This window comes from Cebus imitator, unplaced genomic scaffold (genome assembly GCF_001604975.1).
Source record: "Cebus imitator isolate Cc_AM_T3 unplaced genomic scaffold, Cebus_imitator-1.0 Scaffold349, whole genome shotgun sequence".
In the NCBI taxonomy this organism is placed as follows: domain Eukaryota; kingdom Metazoa; phylum Chordata; class Mammalia; order Primates; family Cebidae; genus Cebus; species Cebus imitator.
In genome coordinates, this window is record NW_016107664.1 from 154,981 (window position 1) to 175,218 (window position 20,238).

A 20,238-nucleotide genomic window follows, 5' to 3' on the forward strand; every position below is an offset into this window, starting at 1 on the left:
TGGGGAAAAGATGGCAAAGTTAGTTGAATAGAAAAAAACCACTCCTGTGCTCGGTGGCTCATATTTTTGGGAGGCCAAGATAGGTGGATCACTTGAGCCCAGGAGTTGAAGCCATCCTGGGCAATGTGGTGAAACCATTTACAAAAAGAGGAAGAAAAAAGGATATTATTTGTCATGATGTGAATCTTGAATCTTTATAGTAAATCTTTTTCCCTTGGGGGGAAAAAAGGATCTACTGTTATTTTATGCTCTGTAATTTCATCAGTATTCATGAACATTTTCTCTTTTAATACTCAAAACAAATACCAGGTCACCAGCCACCAGGTCAGTCTATCCTTTGAGATTTAGTTAAAATGAATTAAAAACTTTTTTTATTGTGCCTCTTGCATGGATTTGCAAAATGTCTGTGAATTCTCAGGGGTTGTAGTAGACTGTATTGTCCTTCTTTTCACCCAGCATTCATTCTGTCTTCCCTAAAAGGCCCTAAACCCTGCTTGTACAGTCGCATATTTCCAGCGGTCCTGAATCTGCCTCCAGTGCCTGCAGTATATTACACCACTGAAACTAAGCCATTCTGTGTATTCTATCCCCTTGAACACAGAGGAAGAGGATTAGGGGGGTGACCTAAGTTGGTCTAATCAAAGAGAATCTTTAGATTTTGTTTGGCTCTTTGAAGCAAAGCTCTCTCCTGTTTTAGATGGTGTGGGTTGTGGTATGGTACAAGGCCTGGAGTTGCTACAGCCATTCGATACTATGAGGGGAGCCAAAACCAATGGATAGATTGAAACAGAGCAAAGGGACTCATGGTGAGATATAGCTAGAACTCTATTTACTTTATTATTGCTCTTCTTATTATTTATGGAGACAGGGACTCACTCTGTCACCCAGGCTGGAGTATAGTGGCACAGCCATAGCTCACTGCAGCCTCAAACTCCTGGGCTCAAGTGAAATGATCTTCCTGTGCTAGCCCCCAGGTAGCTATGACTACAGGTGTGCACCACCAGGCCTGGCGATTTCTCTTTTTTTTTTTTTTTTTTTTGATAGAGACAGGGTTCATTAGATATTATAACCTCTAGATCAAGCCAGGCCTGAGGCCCACGAACCTCTGTACTTTTTAGTTTTGTGAGCCAGAAAGTTCCTTTTGTTGTCCAAGCAAGTCTGAGTTTGGTTTTGCATTCCTTGCATGACAACAGATACTATTTTACATTGTGTCGCTTCTTCAGGCTCGGTCAAATATTTGAACACATTACATCTCACTTTCCGTAACTCTTCTCTCAGCTTGTTACTGTTGACTCAGATGTGGAATTCAGCCTTCCTTTCCCTGGAAAAATGTCCCTCACACAACAATTTATGTGTGTAGCCGATTTTGCTGAAGGCTTGGGAGTCAAAGCATACGTACAATGCAGGAAAAAATAAACAACAACATATTCAATTAACATTGCATATTAGCTATTCCTAGTTGTGAGACTCTCACTGCCCTTATGGGACATGGTGGGGAATTTCTCACCCACTCCCACACGCTCAGGCTCCAGCTGCCTGGTCTGTCTTGCTTTTCCTCCTCCTCCTGCTTCTTCTTTGTTCTCCCTGACACATAATTTTACTTCATCTAGCTACATCATTATTACTTTTTCTTCTTCTACCTTTCCTTTGGACCTCCCTGGCTAACCTGTGTAACAAATAATTTCCTGAAGAAATAAAATTCCCTTTGCAAGAAGATAATCTTGAATGCCATGGCTAAATAAGTAAATAATTATATAAACTCTGTTCTCTTTAATGAATATCATTTTATTTTTCCCAGTGAATCAACTATAGTTTTATAATCAAATGAATGTTTAAAAATTATAGATTTCAATCTTTTATGTTCTGTATAGATCTGTTTGCCAACTAATGTGAGGATTTGGCAATTACAAAATATTGTAACTGGAAGGGCATTAGAAGTCAAACACCCTCATTCAGGTCTAAGAGAAGTTGGTAGTAGAGATGGCAGAAGAATCAGACTGCCCTTAATTCTTTTGCCTCTACTTTGTGGTATGTGGTAGTTACTAGGGACACGTGATTTATCGGGACATAGGTTTGATGCTGATCATAGATAAGTATCCTTTAAAAAACCTTTAAAAACATTGACAAAGTGATTTTTTTTCAACATTTCCATCCAGGAAGTATTGCATCCAGGAGAGTCTCAGTTGACTCTCTTATAAAATTATTGTTTTGGGCATTCATCCTTAAGAAGATTTGCATTTATAATATTCAATATAATAATGCCCTAAGTGTCCCGATCTATAAAATTAGGATAAAAAAACACATACTTTCTAGAGCCAGGGTTAAATGTGTTGGTATAAGCGAAGTGCTTAGAACAGTGCATGGCAAACGGTAAATACTCTTGGATGTCTGCAATCCTCAAACTTTTTAGTCTTAGGGCCTCTTTACACTATTACAAAATTATTTAAGATCTCAAGAAGCTTTTGTATTGTGGGTTATATTTACTAATATTTACAATATTAGAAATTAAAACCAACAAATTTTAAAAGTTTACTTACTAATTTATTTTTGTTACATAAGTAATTTGTTTTATGAAAAAAATATTTACCACAAACAAAATAACTAGTAAAAAAAGTAGCATTGGTTTACATTTTTGCAAATCTCTAGTGTCTGAATTACTAAAGACACTTGGAGTGTCTCATGTCTGCTTCTGCATTCAATCTGCTATGAAGTCACATAACATGCAGCCTCGGGAAAACACTACTCTATGCTCTTCAGAAAATGACAGTGAAAAAGGAAAAATCTTATTTTACTGTAATTTTGAAAAAGTTTGGTCCTTCCAGACCCCCTGAAAGGGACTCATGAACCCTTAAGTGTACTCCAATTACATCTTGGGATCCACTTCTACATTTTCTGCAATAATTATTATTGCTGTTGTTGTTATTGATGATGATAATTACAGAGAAATCAAGAACAGATATGGGTTTTCCAATACAATAGCTGTGTTTTGAAGTTCTCTTGATGAATTTGGTTGTGTGCAGACATCCATTTAAGAATGTTTGTCTTTAAAATGGCGGAACTAGGTCTATGTGCTGTGAATCTATCGATATAAGGAATAAAAGGACAATAGTATTTAGCCTTTTCAGGCATGTGAAACCATAACCATAAAATAAAAAAAGAAAAAGTCCCCTAGTGTACTGTAGCTGTAAGGAAACAGAGTGTGTGTCTGCACCACTGTGTAGAATTTTCATGAGCTGTTATGGGTTAACATTTGGGCTCAGACACAGAAACTACCAAAAGTATGGTAAAACCCAGCAGCATTTCAATGCCTTTTTCCAAGCACATTCAGGCAGAAGAAATATATTCTAGAAGACCAAATGCATAACTATAATCAAAACATTTCATGAGCAGGGCAAATGGAAATTAAGGAACCGGCTCCCTATGTTGGCTTTTTATGTTTTCATTCTGGATACAGTCCCCTGGTAGAAAGGATGATGAAGTTAGAGGTCTGATAATGCATTAGTATATTCACAGGTTCTTCCTTGCCCAGAGTCAACAGGCTCTTGAACTTCTCAGCTGTTCATTTTAAAGGCAATATCTTGTCACTGTTTCTCGGGGGAAAACCAGTGCTCCCAAATTACATTGTAGAAGAAAACTGTAAATCATAGATCATCACTACTTATAGTGCCTTGGCTCAGCAAAGTCAAGCCCCTCTCAATCCTGTAGTCTTTGGGCTTGATGTGTGGGGTTTCCTTCCTTCTCCTTTTCGCTTTTAAAAATAATCATTCTGTTTTTGGTACTTTTCCTGTTTTCAACTTCCCTAGAAATATTAAAATAACAACAACAAAATAAAAATCCCAGGGTACAGACCGGTTACACTAGTCAATGTCCTGTGGAAGTAAGAACCCCATAATGTTGCTTAAGGAAACTGATGGAGATTGAAAAGACCATTCCAGAGAAATGATCTAAAATATTTGAAAATGCAGACAAAAATGTAGTGTTGCCGGGGTGGAAATAGAAAAAGCAATGGATCATTCCAGAGGCTGGTGGCACCAAATGAAATTCTAGGAAAAACTAATTTTGAAAGAAGGTCAGAACCAAAGCCAACGGAAACCGGGAAAGGGAAGTCAATGAGGAGTCTTGATTGGGTATGTTGACTCTTGTCCTCCGTCATCTGATTCCCATGTCAGCCTCAAAAATCATGTGATGGCCGACAGCTACGTGGTGAGTCATGATGTAGAGTGCTCTGCCATGATGCTTAATCTAAGAAGAAGGCTGGAATTTAGTAAATTAGGGATGGGAGATTTAAAACAAAAAATAAAATGAGTCGGAGGAATGGTAAGTTAATCGTTTAAAGACCAGGAAATGCATGTATGCAAAAGCAAGGAGTAGCATGGAAATGAAAACAAAACAAAACAAAACAAAAGAGCAAAACTGTAAACAAAAAAGCAAACAACTACAATAGAAAGAACAGGTCTCAACAGAGAGAAAGGCATGTCATATCAATTTGTAGTAAATCTACATGCTCTGATAGTGTAAATAGAAATGTACTAAGTCTAGTAAGAGCAGATTTTTCTTAGTGACTTTTTGAATCATCTATTCAGTTTTTTCTCCTTTTGGTCCTTGAACTAAGCCTCCAGGTATGTTATCTCTTCTCATCCCTAAACATTACAAAACATACACTGAAACAAATGCAGACAGAGATAACCAACATCTGCACTTTATCTTGGTTCCCAGCGCTCCATTTATCTATCAGAAATCAAGGACATCCCTATCTTGTGAAGCTGGGGACTGGGATTTTGGGCAATGGTGGGATCATTTTTGGTTTTATTTATGGTGACCTGTTGCCATCACTGCTGCCTTGCCTACAAGAGTATCTTGGAAAAGGACATATCTAGCTAATTTGTGATCCAGGAGGGGGCTTTAGAGGGTCAGCAAATGTGTGATATTATGAAAATTTGAGGGGAGTTAAGAAAGCAGAGAGGTTATAGCTATGGTGAATATTTCACTCAAGGAATCTCCTTTCCTAAATGCTACTGGGGGAGTGGGAATTAACATTAGTTGGCATACCCCCATTCTCTCCCATTTGTTTTCCATTAATCAAACCTTAAAAATGTCTGCCTCCCACACTGATGGAGGAACAGATGGTTTTTTCATGCTGTTCCCCTTGCCCTGAACAGGAGCTGCCCTCTGTTTATATCACAGCTCAAATCCTTCCACCATCTGCATGGAGTCTTCCTCCCTTCCCCAGCAGAATTAATCTTTCCTGCCCTCCATAGATCTCCCATATGGGAAAATAACTCACACTTGCTGCGCACTTACAAAGTATAGCTCAATATGCCTTCACAAAACATTATCTCCCCAAATCCTTACACTACCCTTGAGGGATTATTATCTCCGGTATGTGACATGAAACCCATGACTCAGAGAAGTGGCAGTTTCTCAAGGCCATGCTCTGTCAGAGGTCAGGGAGGGAGTCCATCCCAACCCCAGCCTGTGCATTATGGTGCCTAAAATGTCAGCATGTTCCACCAGCTAGAATCAAACAATTCCACCAGAAAATTTTTTTAACCATTTGGTTTATTTTTATTATGTTTCTAAAGCAATCTGTGCTGTTTTGCTGTATCTCTAGCACTAATACAGTACTAGGCTCCATAAATATGTGCGGAAGGAGTGGGTGCTTCATGTATGATAGCCACAATTGTGAGTGTTACACGACTCTGTGGTTTCATATGAAGGGCTCCACTTTTGGATTCAGAGCAGGTTCAAATCATATTCCTATTAATCATGAGCTGTTATCTTTTTTCTTTCTTTTTTTTTTTTGAACCTCATCTGCAAAATGAGAAAAATCATGCCTGCCTCACTGAGTTGTTATTTCACATGTAATGTACTGTGCAGTGTCTGACACGGTGCCTGGCTCAGTCTCCCATCAATGCTGGTTAGTAATAATTATAATTCATATAGGCCAGATGGTCATGTGAACTAATGGAGTATAAGCAAACAGTGTTTTCCCTACGTCAGTCGGAACCACCATACTTTGTGGGACAGAGCTTCAAAGAAGGTCTTCGGCCTCAGGCTGCAGCTTGGCCAGCCTCTCCCACCCACCTCCACCCACATCCCCAGCCCCCAGCTCCATAGGAAGGCGATTAGGAGGCTTAGATCCTAGGGGGAAGTTGAGTCTCCAATCGGGTGGCAGCGCGTGGAGAACCCAGGCTGCGCTACAGGGGGTGCTGGACGCCGAAACCGTCCCGGGGCTCACCCAGCCTCCGCTACTCGCCCCGCGCTCTGCTTAAGCCTGAGGACGCGGAGGAGGGCGCTGCCGCCGGGGCGCGCTCCAGGCTTGGCTGCAGGCCCCCCAAGAATCCGGAACGCGGGGGGCGGCTGCTCAGCTAGTCCTCAGCCCGGGAGTCCAGCTCTCCCCTTCTCCGCAGCTTCCCCTGGTGACATCACCCGGCTTTCTGTCTCCTACTGTCCGCCCAGGCGGGATCCCAAGAAGGCGATGCCAGGAGCAGTCGCGCCCCGCTGCCCTCTGTGAGCCCGCAGGTTTCGGGCAAGTTTGGCTCAGTCCTTGTCGCTTCCCACCGCGCCCGGCTTCCCTGGATTCCCCTTCCCCGGCCAGAGGAGACGATGGGACGCGCGAGGTCCTGATATGGGATGACTGCCGAAACCCCAGGATAGGGCTTCCACGCAGTTGGGACATTTAATGGTGTTTAGAAGGGCCTTTCCTCAGTTAGCCCTCCTTTCCCAGGGGGGCTACCCACTTGGTTCACGGTCTCATTTTGTTTGGGGATGCTGATTTAACTCTCTCTCTCTCTCTCTCTCTCTCTCTCTCTCTCTCTCTGTGTGTGTGTGTGTGTGTGTGTGTGTGTGCAGCAATTCTTAATGAGAAGTCTGTGATACTTCAGTCTTTCATTCTTTGGTCCTAAAGCTTTCTTTAAACATGTTGAAAAAATGTTTTCTTACTTGAAGTTCCTTTTGATTAATTTTCAGATGATGGATATTATGCAATTATATACATAATAGTATATATTCTGTATTAAATATTTCTCATTGCTCCCCGACCTGTCAGCAGTTTCCAGCCTTGAAAAATATCTTCATTTTAATATTAGCACAGGGTTTTCCCATACATTTTTTTTTCCCAAAAGCTAGCGAGAGTACACTTAACTAATGGACTTCAGTTAAAAAGTAGACGAATGCAAACGTTCTTCACTGCCACAGAGCCACCAAGTTAATTGATGCTGTTTATGGTTTTGGGGTTTTTGGGGAGCAACTTTATAATATCAGCAGGAATGTCTTGAAAGTCATGTTCTGATCTTTAGCCTAAGAAGCTAAAAAGCTGGTAGGTTATATTCTTGTCATCCTTAACAATAACTGACTCATAATGCATTAGCAATCTGTCCCTAGAGTGTGTGGAATCAGATAGTTTAAATTAAATTTTAAAAAGTTAAAATACTTGTCATCACATTACATCGGTTTAGATGAGCTGCAAGTAAATCATTCCCTTACCTTTTAGAAGATGAAAAGTTTAGTGACTACTATTTACACACTTTGAATATTTTATATTAGAGTGGCCATCATAGTTTACACAGATGATTTTCTATGTCCACTTCTAATCCACAAATATCAGGTTATCTGTTACGTAACAGTTAACATTTCAAGCTTCTCCGAAGTGGTGTCTTTATATGAAACAACAGAGATAACTGCATATTATCAAAAGGTCATTTAGAGATTTTAAAAATAAAATCAGTAGGGACCTCTTAAGAAAAGTAGAGCAAAACTGTAATTAAAAAAATTTATATAATAGCACAAAAATCAAAGTCTTAATGGGGACACACATGAGATAGTTCATTTTGTTTCTGTTTTGTTTTAAACATAAATTTCTAGAGCATTAAAGACAATCCTCATAGGTTTGTTAAACCTTTAGTGGAAGATTATAGCCCATGTTTTTGTCTTTGGTGAATAGCTGTTTGTCTCACTTTATTTACTTGGTATTGGATATTTGTCAATGTCATTTCAAATCTACAGAAAATTCTTACGCTCTGTGGAGGTAGTGAATGTGTGTGTGCGTGTCTGTCGGAGGTCACATGACGGTTTCATCCTATTTGGTGGAGCAGCTTGACTTTTTTCCCCCTTGCTTTTGGTGATGGTTGTGAGTGCAGAAGTTGATTGACAGATGCATGCCAGAAACCCCCATTCTCCTTTTCAAAGACAACATATGATGGATTGCGATCTCTCAGCGCAGCAGGACACGGGGACCATGCAAGCTGTAATTGGTCAGGTATGGAGTCAGCCATTTCTCAACTCCCCTTTTTTCAACAAGGGTCTCACCATATGATTCACATAATTCATATTTACAGTACCATCTTTCTATCTGTATCTTCAGCTACCTGCCAGTTTAGTGCTGAAAGTGCGAAAGGCAAAAGGCACCCATTAAATCTGACCAGGAAAACCTCAGCTTAAAACTTCAATGTGATCCTTTTAAACAAAAACTAAGACAGCAACAAAAACATTGAAGAACAAATCTAATTTATAATTTGGGCTGAATGTTTCTTAAAAATCTATTTTAGGAATTAGCTTTCTTTTTAGATTTTGGTCTCTGAAAGAAAGTGCGAGAAGAGAATCAAGTGTGGTTTCCAAGGTAGTAGTTAAAATTTTTCTAATGCTGTTCAATATTTTTATTTTGACTGTGTTCTCTCCTTCTCTCTTTCTCTCTCCCTCTCTCCCTTTCTCCATATGGGAAATATAAATATATAAATACATGTGCCTTGACTTCTAACCCAGATAATGTGTGATTGAGCCCGGTAAATGTAGTAGTAGTCTTGGCTGCTGCAGAGGGGCAGGCTGCAAATTAAACACTGTCACAATCTGAAAGGTCCAGGTGGTCTGCTCGCGCTTCCTAATGCAATCCAGCACAGCAGCTTTAATAAACAGCTCTATTTAGTGCCTCCTCCTTGTATCCAGGGAGGTGAGATGGTCTGGGGCTGCTGTGATGAAATGCCAGAAGAATATCTCTCAGAGGCCTCACAAGCTGATTTTTAGAGCTTTCCTGCTCTGTCGTCTTTGTCTTCCAAATGGGTCAGTGAGTCTTGCTCTTTCTGTTTGGTGCTTTCTGTGAAGTCAGTAGTTTATGTTTGTGTTAAAATGTTTGCGTTGTAAGCTAAATCAGAAGAGGGAAAGGATCATTGTATTTTCATTTGCTTTCAGATAACTAAAGTGGTAAAAGGAAGGACAGTAACCTGCTGCAGAGGGAGGGTGATTTTTCTGACTATGATGGGGGTGGGGTGAGGAAAAAGGAATTATATATGGTTTCTTTTTTTTTTTTTNAGTCACAGTTTGGGCAATTCACTAATAATCCAAAGGTCCACAATATGTACTTTATGTGTCTGTAGTAATTAGTTTTATTTCTGGAGAATGGTCTTCGAATGACAGATAAAACTTTAGTAAATGCAGAAACAGCATTTAGCTTGTGGTGGGGTGCATAACGACACAGAACTTTCTAAAGAAATATGATTCTAAGGCCAGGTGTGGGGGCTCACGCCTGTAATCCAAGCACTTTGGAGACCAAGGCAGATGGATCACCTGAGGTCGGGAGTTCAAGACCAGCCTGACCAACATGGTGAAACCTCGTCTTTAAACAAAAGAAATAGAAATATGATTCTAGAGAACACTAAAGCCTGAATAAGCATTTCTGTATGCATTTGGGGATTCCCAAAGATGTATCTGGATGTATTTATAACTTATACCATCACTGAGCCCCAGACATCTATAACTACTTTTGGAAGAAGTAATGTAAATGAGCAATTCTAATCCAAGCTAATCTTGAAAGAGGAGTCAGGAGACAATTTTTCTTTCATTCTGAACTTATTTTAAAACACATAAAATTAAAACTATAAATATTAATACGTTTTCTTTCCTGTTTACTTTGTAATTATTCTAATGAACAGAATACATATTTCTCTTTAGCCAACTGCCCAACTGGCACTCAAAATACTGAATTCAGCAAATATAAAGGATTACACACAGCCAAATAATAAGTAGGAATTTAATGAAGGCAGTTGGATAGGTGAGTGAAGACCACATAGCACAATAAATATAAACAGAAAGGCTCATAGAACTTTTTTGGTAATGTATTTTTGACTAAATTTTTCTAAGTTATCTATATTTACTTATGGATTGTTAACTCATGCATCAGACTTTGGTCACGAATATTTATAAACTCATAAAAGTTTTTTTTTTTGTATACTTTCCAATCAAGACAAGCTGACAAGGTAAAGACATAAAATTTGTTTGCTGTATGTTAATAGTATGGTGGAAAATAAACCATCTTATTCTGTTTTCAACAAAATTATAGAAAAGCACTTCAGGGTTCTGAAAGCACATGGTTTATTAATACCAGCATGCTTCATAATGTATTTTTAGATGGAAAATGTCAAATACATAATACCATGTTTTCACAGGCTCACGCTATTTTAGAAGAAGTAGATATTTGCTTTGACAGAGAAATATTTTTTAAAATTTTCAAGCTGATTTTTGTTCTATAGGCACATATAAAGTGAAATCTCTAGGCAGGAGAAAATATATAAACTGATTTTATATACTCTTAATACCTGTTTCAGTGTAAATATTCACTGATGAGCAAATATATCAAATACAGCTAAAATAATTGTGGTGTAGGGAATTAAATAAATATCTGTTATAATAGATGACTTTTTCATATTGAAATAAAACTTGAGCCCCTGATCACTGTCTTGTCCTGTTTGATAAAACTTTTCTTAGGTTGCAAGTTTCTTCTGTATAGCATAGTTATGGTTCTTAATATTGTGCAGAATTACTGTACTTCAATCTCTAATAAGAAATAGGATTTCCTTTTTCTATATATTTCTGGTGAAAAATCAGGAAAGTCACTTGTAATTCGTCGTTCAGTATTGCTTATCGGAAATCAGTTGTAAAGCCACATACTTTTTAAAGGCTTTTAAAATCTGCTTAAAAAAAGAAATCAGTACATATTTTTACAGATAGTAAGCTTAACTTCTAATTTGTCAGGATTTAAAATTAGTTATTATTACATAGCTCTGTATTTTGTGTGTATTCTTTAGTATAATTTTTAAAGGTTCCATATGTCTAAGAACTCTACATGTTAATGACTTCTTATGAATACATTATAAATAGTTGCATCAAAGTAGTCACATGCTTTCTGAAGATGTTATTTCTCATAATTTGTTTAAAAACTCTCAAAATGTCAAGTCAGTAAATTATAAAGCAATTGTTCTGAAGGTTGTAAACATTTCTGTGCTAAAAATATACAAACTAGAATGCTTATTTTTTATTTGAAATTGAAACAGTATTTAAAAGGAAAGAAAAATAGAATATTGTCCTATATGCTTACCATAAAAGTCAGAAAGTCTATATTGAAATCATATCTAGAAATATAAAAAAAAAAGATGGCATACATATTTGAAATGAATTCATTAAATAGTTATAGCACAGATAAGTGTATGTACTCAAGTGATTACTTCTAACAATAAGGAAAAGAATGTGAAAATAATTTTTTATTGCTCTACTGTCACTTAAAACCAGAAAGGAATGGCTTATTTTTTAGCTCTTGACTTTAATATCGTCTTATACCTACTCAGCAGGTGTGAACATTCCAATTTAATATTGCAAATGTTTGTCTGTGTTTATTCTCAAATACATTTTGGAATAATTATTATTTTTGTCTTTTTTTTCTATTCTGAGTCCTATTCCTAGATGGCTTTGGGTTGGAGAAGCAAATAACCAGTTTTCAGTCCTATTTTCCATTCAGGATATTGAAAGATTTCCACGAAGTATGAGCTTTAGGTTTTTTTCATTCCCTCCTAGGATGAAATATCCACAGTTGCTTCCACTGTAGGGAAGAGTAGACTTTTCTATGTTTCTGGTCATGATCCAGTTCAGGACACAGCGCTGGCTTCACTGAGTAGAAATTGCTCATATATGCCTTTCCCCCAGGATTTTTCCTCCCGCAAGCAAGCAATTAAGCAGTCTAGTACTTGGAAGAACAAACTCCCTGCCTAGTATATCAAGATCAAGAAACTTGGTTCATTCACACAATTTTTGGTAATCAAACCAGATTTCTGATAGCAATTACCTGTAGTTGGCTTCCTAACCCCTTGAACGTAGGATGAATTGTTACCCTTGGGATGATTTTCAAGTCAGTTCAATTACACAGTTAAGCAGTTTCTGAACCGTGGGTTTGATTATCATTTAGAAATGAAGACTTGCATTTTCATCTCTTATGGCCATTAAATGTTTAGTGCTTCATTCCTTTTTTTTGCAGAACTGAGCTTGTGAGTGACAGATTAGTTCATCAGTATTGCAGACCTCCTGTTTTTGTTTTTTCTCATCTCATACAGACGGGTCACTATGTCCAATACTCCTTCTGGCACTGCTGTCCCCAGAGGACCCAGCCAGCCCACCATCCTGATGTGCAGGCCTGAGGGTCCCGGCTGGCTTCACGTCTATAGACTGACTTTTGCAAATATTACAGAACAGAGGCTACTAAATTAGTTATTAATTAAAACAACAGATGAAGCAAATTAGATGAAAATATTTATCAAGTATATCTAAGAGTTTGGTAGGAATGGGAGATAGACAGCTGGATAAAGTGATCATGGATGCACTTTCAGTTGACATTGCTAAAGTACTAGTAGAAGAGAGAAGAGACCATGCATTCTATATTTTAATAGCATTAGAAGTGCAATAAAAAGCTTTTACAATTTTCCTACTGGTACAATGGGTCTTTTATTTTTCAAAGTACATTTAGACCATTAGAAGTGTTATAAAGTTGTATATCAGAAAACTAATTCAAATGTCTGAGACAGTGCTCAGTTATGTGTGCATGCATTTGGCTTAACAGTATCTCCATGTATGTTTTCTCATGTGGAGATTTAAAAACACAAATATTGCATCGTTATAGCATCAAAAAATTAATTTTGCATGGAGTTTTGTTTAAACCATCCCTTGTTCCAAAAAGTATTTAATGTAGCTTTAATTATAATTGTTTACCTAAAATATGCTTAAACTGATGTGAGATGCAAGTGGCCTAGGGACAGGGGACACCGAAATGGTGTAAATACACTTGAAGATGGTTCTCAGTCAGTTTAGACTGACAGTCATGTCTTATATATATATATAAATTAAACACTGGGGTTAACCTAACCATGTTTTACTCATGCAAAGCATAACTCCCATATACTCTTTAAAAAAAAGTCATTTTTGTGGGTGTGAATGCCTATATTTTTGAAACTGACAGATTGCTTCAACAAATTTATGTATTTTGGGAGTGTGAAATTATTACTGCTTCTATTTCACTGAGAATACTTTTTTCCCCCAAGGTATTATGGATGAATGGTATACTAGAAAAAATACAGATTAATTAAGGATTATTTTTTCTTATACATACTGGTGCTAGTATTCTTTCAGTAAGTGCCATATTCACCAAAATTGAAATTGTGCTATGTATTGCTTATTGACCTATAAAGCTTCACTTAATATTCCATTAATATTTATAAAAAGTCTTATGTTAACATTTTACAGTTTATCAGATGGACTTAATTTGTACTATGTTTAGAATTTTTAAAAATCAAAGCAAACATTTAAATGATAAAGCCAATTTTGTCCATTTAAGTATTTACCAGTATACTAATACCACTATACAATAATGTTAATACTAAACAACGATTAGATGAACTTGGCTCTTGAAGCTAAATTTTCTATCTCTAAGGTCAATTAATGAAACTCTCTATATGATTCAAGTATTATTTTCAATGCTTAAGAACTCAAAACTTTTTGATTCTTACCTCTAGCATATGCAGAGGTTGCTGCAACTTTTAAAATACAAGTGCTTATGAAAGTTTTGCATGTAATAAGTTTCAGAGATCAGTGAAAGATGTTTCTTCATTGAGCTTTTCTTTGCTTGTAAACTGCATCTTTACCAGTTTAAAGTATTTTTCTCTTTTTCTTTTTATTGCTTACCAAAATTGGAATATAGTTAACACGTCTGCAAATATAGAAAAACTTCACTTTTCAATTGCATTATGATATTGTACAAGCTGTTACTCTTCTCTAATGCTTGATTGAGTAGAAAATAAAGATATGACACAAAGTGCAAACATAAAAGGATCAGACTTGAAGGAACAATGTGCAAAAAGATAAATATTGACTTTAATTTGAACACTAAAAGAAAATCCAAATTACACAACTTTTAAATTAATTTGTATTTTATGGCCAAAGCTTTACTTGGGAGAGAATAGCTGCTCTAAATACAATCTTAAACTTGGACTGATGTTCTTCTTCCCCTTCCCTCCCTCCTACATCTCTTTCTTCCTTTCTTCTTTTGTTCTTCTCTCTTTTCTTTTATTTTTTTGTAGGTGAAACGTGCGTCCATTAAAGTAAATTACCGAGTTAAGCTTTGCTCTCTTAGCATATGTAAATAGCTCTGTTGAGCTACATTGTCTTAAACTGATCCAAAATTGTAATCAAGATTTGTATCAGTTTTGCTTTTTTACACATTTCTTCTGCATCTCAATTTGAAGAAGGGGTTGTGAGTGAAATGCTATTACTACATTTCAGTAAAGATTTATTTTTCTTTCTATCATTTCCTTGTTCTTCCCAATTTCACAATGTGAGCCAATTATGGTGAAAATTGCTTAATTTTTATTGGAAAAATTCCTTCCTGGTTTGCCATTTGCTTGTGTTATTTTTCTATACCCTGTTTATAAATGATCATATTCTTGTTATTTTGGGGATAGCACTTCTCATAAATGTAAAACCATTGTATGTAAGTAATAGCAAAACAATTGAAAACATCTTTGATTATTTACGTTAAAGGACATTCTCTAGGTTTTAAAACACTTGTTTTTCAGGTTGGCTGGTCTTCAGAAAATAGCTTTTTGTTTTATCACTAGCTTTAAAACCCCATGATATGAAAGACTCTTTCTTCAAAAGACAGATATTAGTTGTTGATACTTGGTACTGATTCTGGGTGAAATGCAACCCTATTCCCTTCAGCAGCACTTTTCTAATCATAAGACAAGAAAAAAAAATTGAAGATCTACTGAGTATTCTAACTTTCACCTATTTTCAGGCTTCCCCCAACCCAGGAGGTGGAATTTTCCCATGGGAAGAGGTACCCTTACAATTTCCTGCACCTCCCAAGTCCTAGGGTCAAAGATGCAAATAAATGTGTTGACACCTTTAATGAAAAGGATATAATTGCTCAAACGTATTGCTCTGACATTTTGCCCTCTTTCTTCACTGCCATTTCTCCATCTGCTTTTCTTCTCTTTTCCACTGTGAACCAGAGTCAGTTTGATGAGTAATAAGTGAAAAGTGAATCTTTGTGAGCTTCCCAGGCAGGAAAGGGCACTGGAAAGAGAGACAAGACCTCAAGCAAAACAAAGCAAAAAGGCAGCAGAAAACTCACCAATTTACTTGCTGCTTTACTTTATATTTCTAAGTTATTCTGTAAGCTTACCTTATCTCACCTGGCAATTCAAATCACACAAAAAAACAGTAAAACAATATTTTAGCACAGGAAAACTAGAATTAAAAAAAAATAAGCATAAAAAAAGTAAAAAATGCCTCACAGTGCTTGTGCTCTACACAAATTTCAATATTAAGGAAAACTTTTCTTTAAATCTTTAGAGCTTTTTACAAGTGGTTAACCAGTGCTCTGATGCTGTGAAATAGCACTTATTATTTCTGGAGCTTAATATCATGTTGACTCTGCATATTTTATGACTTTGATTTTTGATGAATAATTTAAAACTATTTTTAGAAGAAAACATCTATCACTAACACCTAAAAACTTTCAAACAGGTATATTTTCGAAAGATTACATACCCGTTAAATGGTGTTTTTAGCACTGATCAGAACTCAGGCAAATTTCTCTTCAAAAGAACAAAGTATGACATTTACAGGGAGCTTAGTTTTCAGTGCAGAATTCATATACATAATTTTTTTTAAGGAAGTAGGTTTTTGTTGAGAGTAAAAGGTAAATATTGTACCAAGACAGAATCAAGAATACTAGAAGCTGTAATTGATACTGAGGAAATGTGGGGGGAAAGTAGATATTTCTTAAATCTTCAATTCTTTTCCTGCAAATTGGAAAGACAGAATGGGCAAGCATGGAGCTGGACACACGATGATATGGATTATGGCAAGCCAGACTTGCTTCAGACAGAGCTAGTTAACTTTGAAAGTCTTAAATAATACAAGAAAACAAGCCTCTTTCAACCTTTTCTCCAAAAGGTTGAGAGTTAGGACAAATGTAAAATGCTGCTTAATGGGCACAAATAAAACCAAGAACATCAAACTCATTTCACTTAGTGTCAGTCCGATGATTCATCATTCTGGTCAGGGTGAACTGTGGTCTTTGGGCCAAAACAATTTTATCTGTTAAAAAATACCTCAGAATGTTCCAGCTTGAATCTTATATCCTTAGGGTTACAATATTGAATTCCGAATCGGGAAACTTAATCTTGCAGCCAGATTTGACAAGATGCCGGTTGAATCATAGGCAGAAGTGATGATTGTGGGATGAAATGCCCCAGGTCAGAATTTGGGAAAAATGAGAGATTTTGTGAAAGTTTGGCTGAGATATAAGAATGCCAAGTTTGAAAATTTCTCTATGTTCATATCAGCAGATGGTGTTCAAGGGTTTTAAAAGTAAATCTCTGTTGTATTCATTTTCTCTGTTTCAGTATTTCTTTAACAAAGTGGGTCTTTACACATTCTTAGGCGCATTTCTTGGTGTATTTCTAGAACTGCTAATACAAGAGGTGTTTGTAGTAATATTCAAAAGGTTTCTGGTAACAAAGGCTAATATAGCTCAAATCCCAAACAGTCATGCATAGTTCCTAGGTAAAATATTAATCCTACATTCAAGAATTAAAGTTCTGAATATCTTTCTGAAAACTTTTTTCATTTATAAACATACCTATCTCTAGATTTCTAGTGATGAAAGAATTTAGAGTAAAAGTGAAAATGAGGCAGTCTGGCAATTTAATTCATTAACAAACATGCACACTCACCGACATACTTTAAACATTTTAGGAATATTGACTATTTAACATAAAAATATTTTGTTTGTGTTTTCAATCTTAGTACCTGAAAAAATTATGGTAGATGTTTACTTAAAATACCCCTCTCAACTAGGTTGAGAATTGAAAAACACTTTGCAACTTTTTTGTTTTGTTTTTGTTTTGAGATGAGGTCTTGCCACCTTGCTGAGGCTGACCTTGAACTCCTGGGCTCAAGAGACCCTCCCACCTCAGCCTCCTGAGTAGTACTTTGCAGCCATATATATATAAATATATAAAATTGCATTTTTAGGTTTTGGGGTACATGTAAAGAACATGCAGGATTGTTGCATAGGTACGTACATGGCAATGTGGTTTGCTGCCTTCCTCCCTATCACCTATATCTGGCATTTAAACATCCAGTTTATTCTAAGAATTTGAGTACACAGTTATAGTTGATAGAAAACTGCAAAGGGATGAATATTGTGGTGATTTCCTCCCTAAAACAGGGGCTGTTTGCTTTGCAATGTACTTCCATTTGTGCTAGTGCTGAAACCTATCAACTGCAATTGCTTTCTCCCTTTCTACCATTATTTATCAAATAGAATTTAAACAGCGAGTTCAGGCAGAGTGGAACATCTGAGTAAAAGTGACAGTACATGAACACAATTCTTATATGCATGTGATTGAAGTGAGTTAGTTACATGATAGAATCCTATGAGTATTTTTGAATTTTTTACTAAAAAAATTATAACAGTAATACCTGTATAGGGCAAACCACTTCAATAGTACAGAATAGTATAAAGTGGAAAGTAAAGTATCCTATGATTCCACTCCCCACAAATAACCACTGTTAACAATTTCATATATATTATTCCAGAGTTATTTTATGCATGTATACACATAGAAAATCTTTATACAACCCAAGTAGAACTATACCATACATAGAGTTCTGCAACTTACTTTTACATATAAAAAACATTTTGAACCTCTTCTCATGTGACTATGAATAGAGCTACATCCTTCTCTGTAGCACTCCCTTTTATGGATGTACAGTGATTTATTTAACCAGTTCTCTCTTGATCTAGCTTTTAAAAATAAGTTAGTCTCTGCAATCGGTCTAACAAGTAGAGAAGTTTCATTTCTCTTAACATAAAATATTTCAGAATCTTCCACATAGGGTTTGTTTAAGCAAAAGGACTCATAAAGAGTGTCTTCTGAGAGAAGGTTAAGTGTATTGTTAAAAGTGAAGAGTAGCTTTATGCCACAAGAAACGATATTTATTATTTATGTATTGAACATTCAGGCCAATTAAAATAGCAATAAAGATCACAATACTGTATTTAGTAACAAAGGGGTAAGAATGACAGGGAATGGCATAAGTAGCTAGTTCTCAGTCAGATACATTATGACTTGAAAACCTTTATGTTTGCTCCAAGCCTCCAAACTCAACTGAACAAAATGCTTAAGTTATTTTCTTTCATGAGCCTCAATGCTGTTTATTAAGATAATTGAGATAGATGTATGTTTCCAATGCATGATTTAGTTCGTATATCTAGATTAGTGAAAAAGAGACCAGAAGAAATTCATGGTAATTAATGTCAGTTAAATTTCTGTTTTCTCTATTTCATATTGTCAGAGCTATCCTTCAACCCTGATTCATAGGTTAAATAATGCAGTCACAAGCAGGGCTGAATCAAAACTAATGAGACTTAGCTCTTGAATTTTACTAATTTAGGGTTTTGAGAGGGCAGACAAAGCGTACACTATAGAAATATTCCAGAGAATGTAAGCAGTTATGTTTTATGTTTCTTTTAAAATATGTCTCTTCTCATTCTTCTTAATCATATTACCTCACATATACTAAGAAGACAGTAAAGTAGTTGGTAATGAAATCTTATATTTGAATAAGAGATGGGAGTGTGAGCTGACCATGCCATCTTTCCCTACACAGACTTCCAGAAGAGAGTCTGTGGAACTGTTCACTGGGTGAGTGTGTTCTTTTTCCTTCTTGTTCCTTCCCTCCATATGCTAAGACAAGTGTGCTTCATCTGTAGAAGGTAGCTGGCTTCTTCACCTGGATCTTAAAACAGGCTTTCAAGAACAAATTGCAGAGCAGGGCTGTAATATTAATGATCTTATTTGAACTCCACAGCTTTAGAAGTAGGTACAAATCATCATCCCCATTTTATAGAAATGGAAGCTGGCTCAGAGAGGTTATGCATCTTATTTGTAGCCATATTACTAATGAGTGGAAGAAATGAGCCTTGAACCTGTATCATTTTCTAAAGTCTCACTGTTTCCCTCTGCCTGCCTTTTAGAACCACCAGGGGCAACCTTTAAAAATGTATTGATGTGAAGGACTCATTCTCAGAAATTCTAGTTCTATTTATCTGGGTGGAGACTGGATATTAGTGTTTTAAAAAGCTTTACAGATAATTATAATGCGCTCTATTACAGTAACTGAAGGACTGTTATTTTAAATAATAAAGAAAATACACCTATGAAGATTGAACAATGCAACGCCTCCCACCCTCCCACCCCCACCAATCATAAATCAACAGCAGAGGAGGAACGGAGGGAATGTAGTTTGGTATTCATTTCATATATGACTGTGTGTCTGTGTGTGTTTCAGTGGGGCTTTTGTAAACTTACTTGGATATCTAAAATAATGTTTAATACCATTTTTCATCCAGAAAAGGGTTAAATACTGAGCCTTTTAATCTAAAAAACAACGTTAATAATAGTCTACCAATAAGTGAGTACTTGCTAGGTGCCAGGCTCTTTGCTGGCATAATTTAATCTTCACGCCAGGTCTATAAGGTAGGTACTGTTGTTATCTCCACTTTGTCAAGTAGGAAGCTGAGGCCAAGGAAGTGGCACAAGGCCCCACAGGACAGTAAGTGACAGAGCAGGAGTTGGACCTGAAATTGCTGGAGGCCAGGTGTAAATCCTTAATCATATGCAAAATCACACAGTTGAAACATGGCCGTAACATTACCTGTAAAAAGTGTCATCTCTTTATGAAGGCCGATTTCATTACAGCAACATCTGATTTACTCCCTCCCTGCCTTCATCTTTCCTTTCCTTTTTTTCTCCTCCCTTCTTCTCTTCTTCCTCCTCCTCTACCTCTGCCTTCTAAGAATCCCTGACTCATTTATTTCCTATAGACAAGAAATTTACTCTTGCTACCAATAAC

General features: G+C 36.5%; 1 protein-coding gene across 2 annotated transcripts in view; it reads left to right on the forward strand.

Annotated features, from left to right (window-relative positions):
• Window positions 1-8,014: 8,014 nt before the first annotated feature.
• POU6F2 (POU class 6 homeobox 2) overlaps window positions 8,015-20,238 on the forward strand; it is a 473,172-nt gene continuing 460,948 nt past the window's right edge. The window contains exon 1 of one of the 2 annotated variants that reach the window (XM_037730523.1): window positions 8,015-8,257. In XM_037730523.1, the coding sequence (XP_037586451.1) occupies window positions 8,153-8,257 (105 nt within the window). In that variant the 5' untranslated portion in view covers window positions 8,015-8,152. Of the gene's footprint in view, window positions 8,258-8,827; window positions 9,055-20,238 lie in introns of those variants that run through there. The other variant, XM_017506155.2, reaches the window with a different exon arrangement.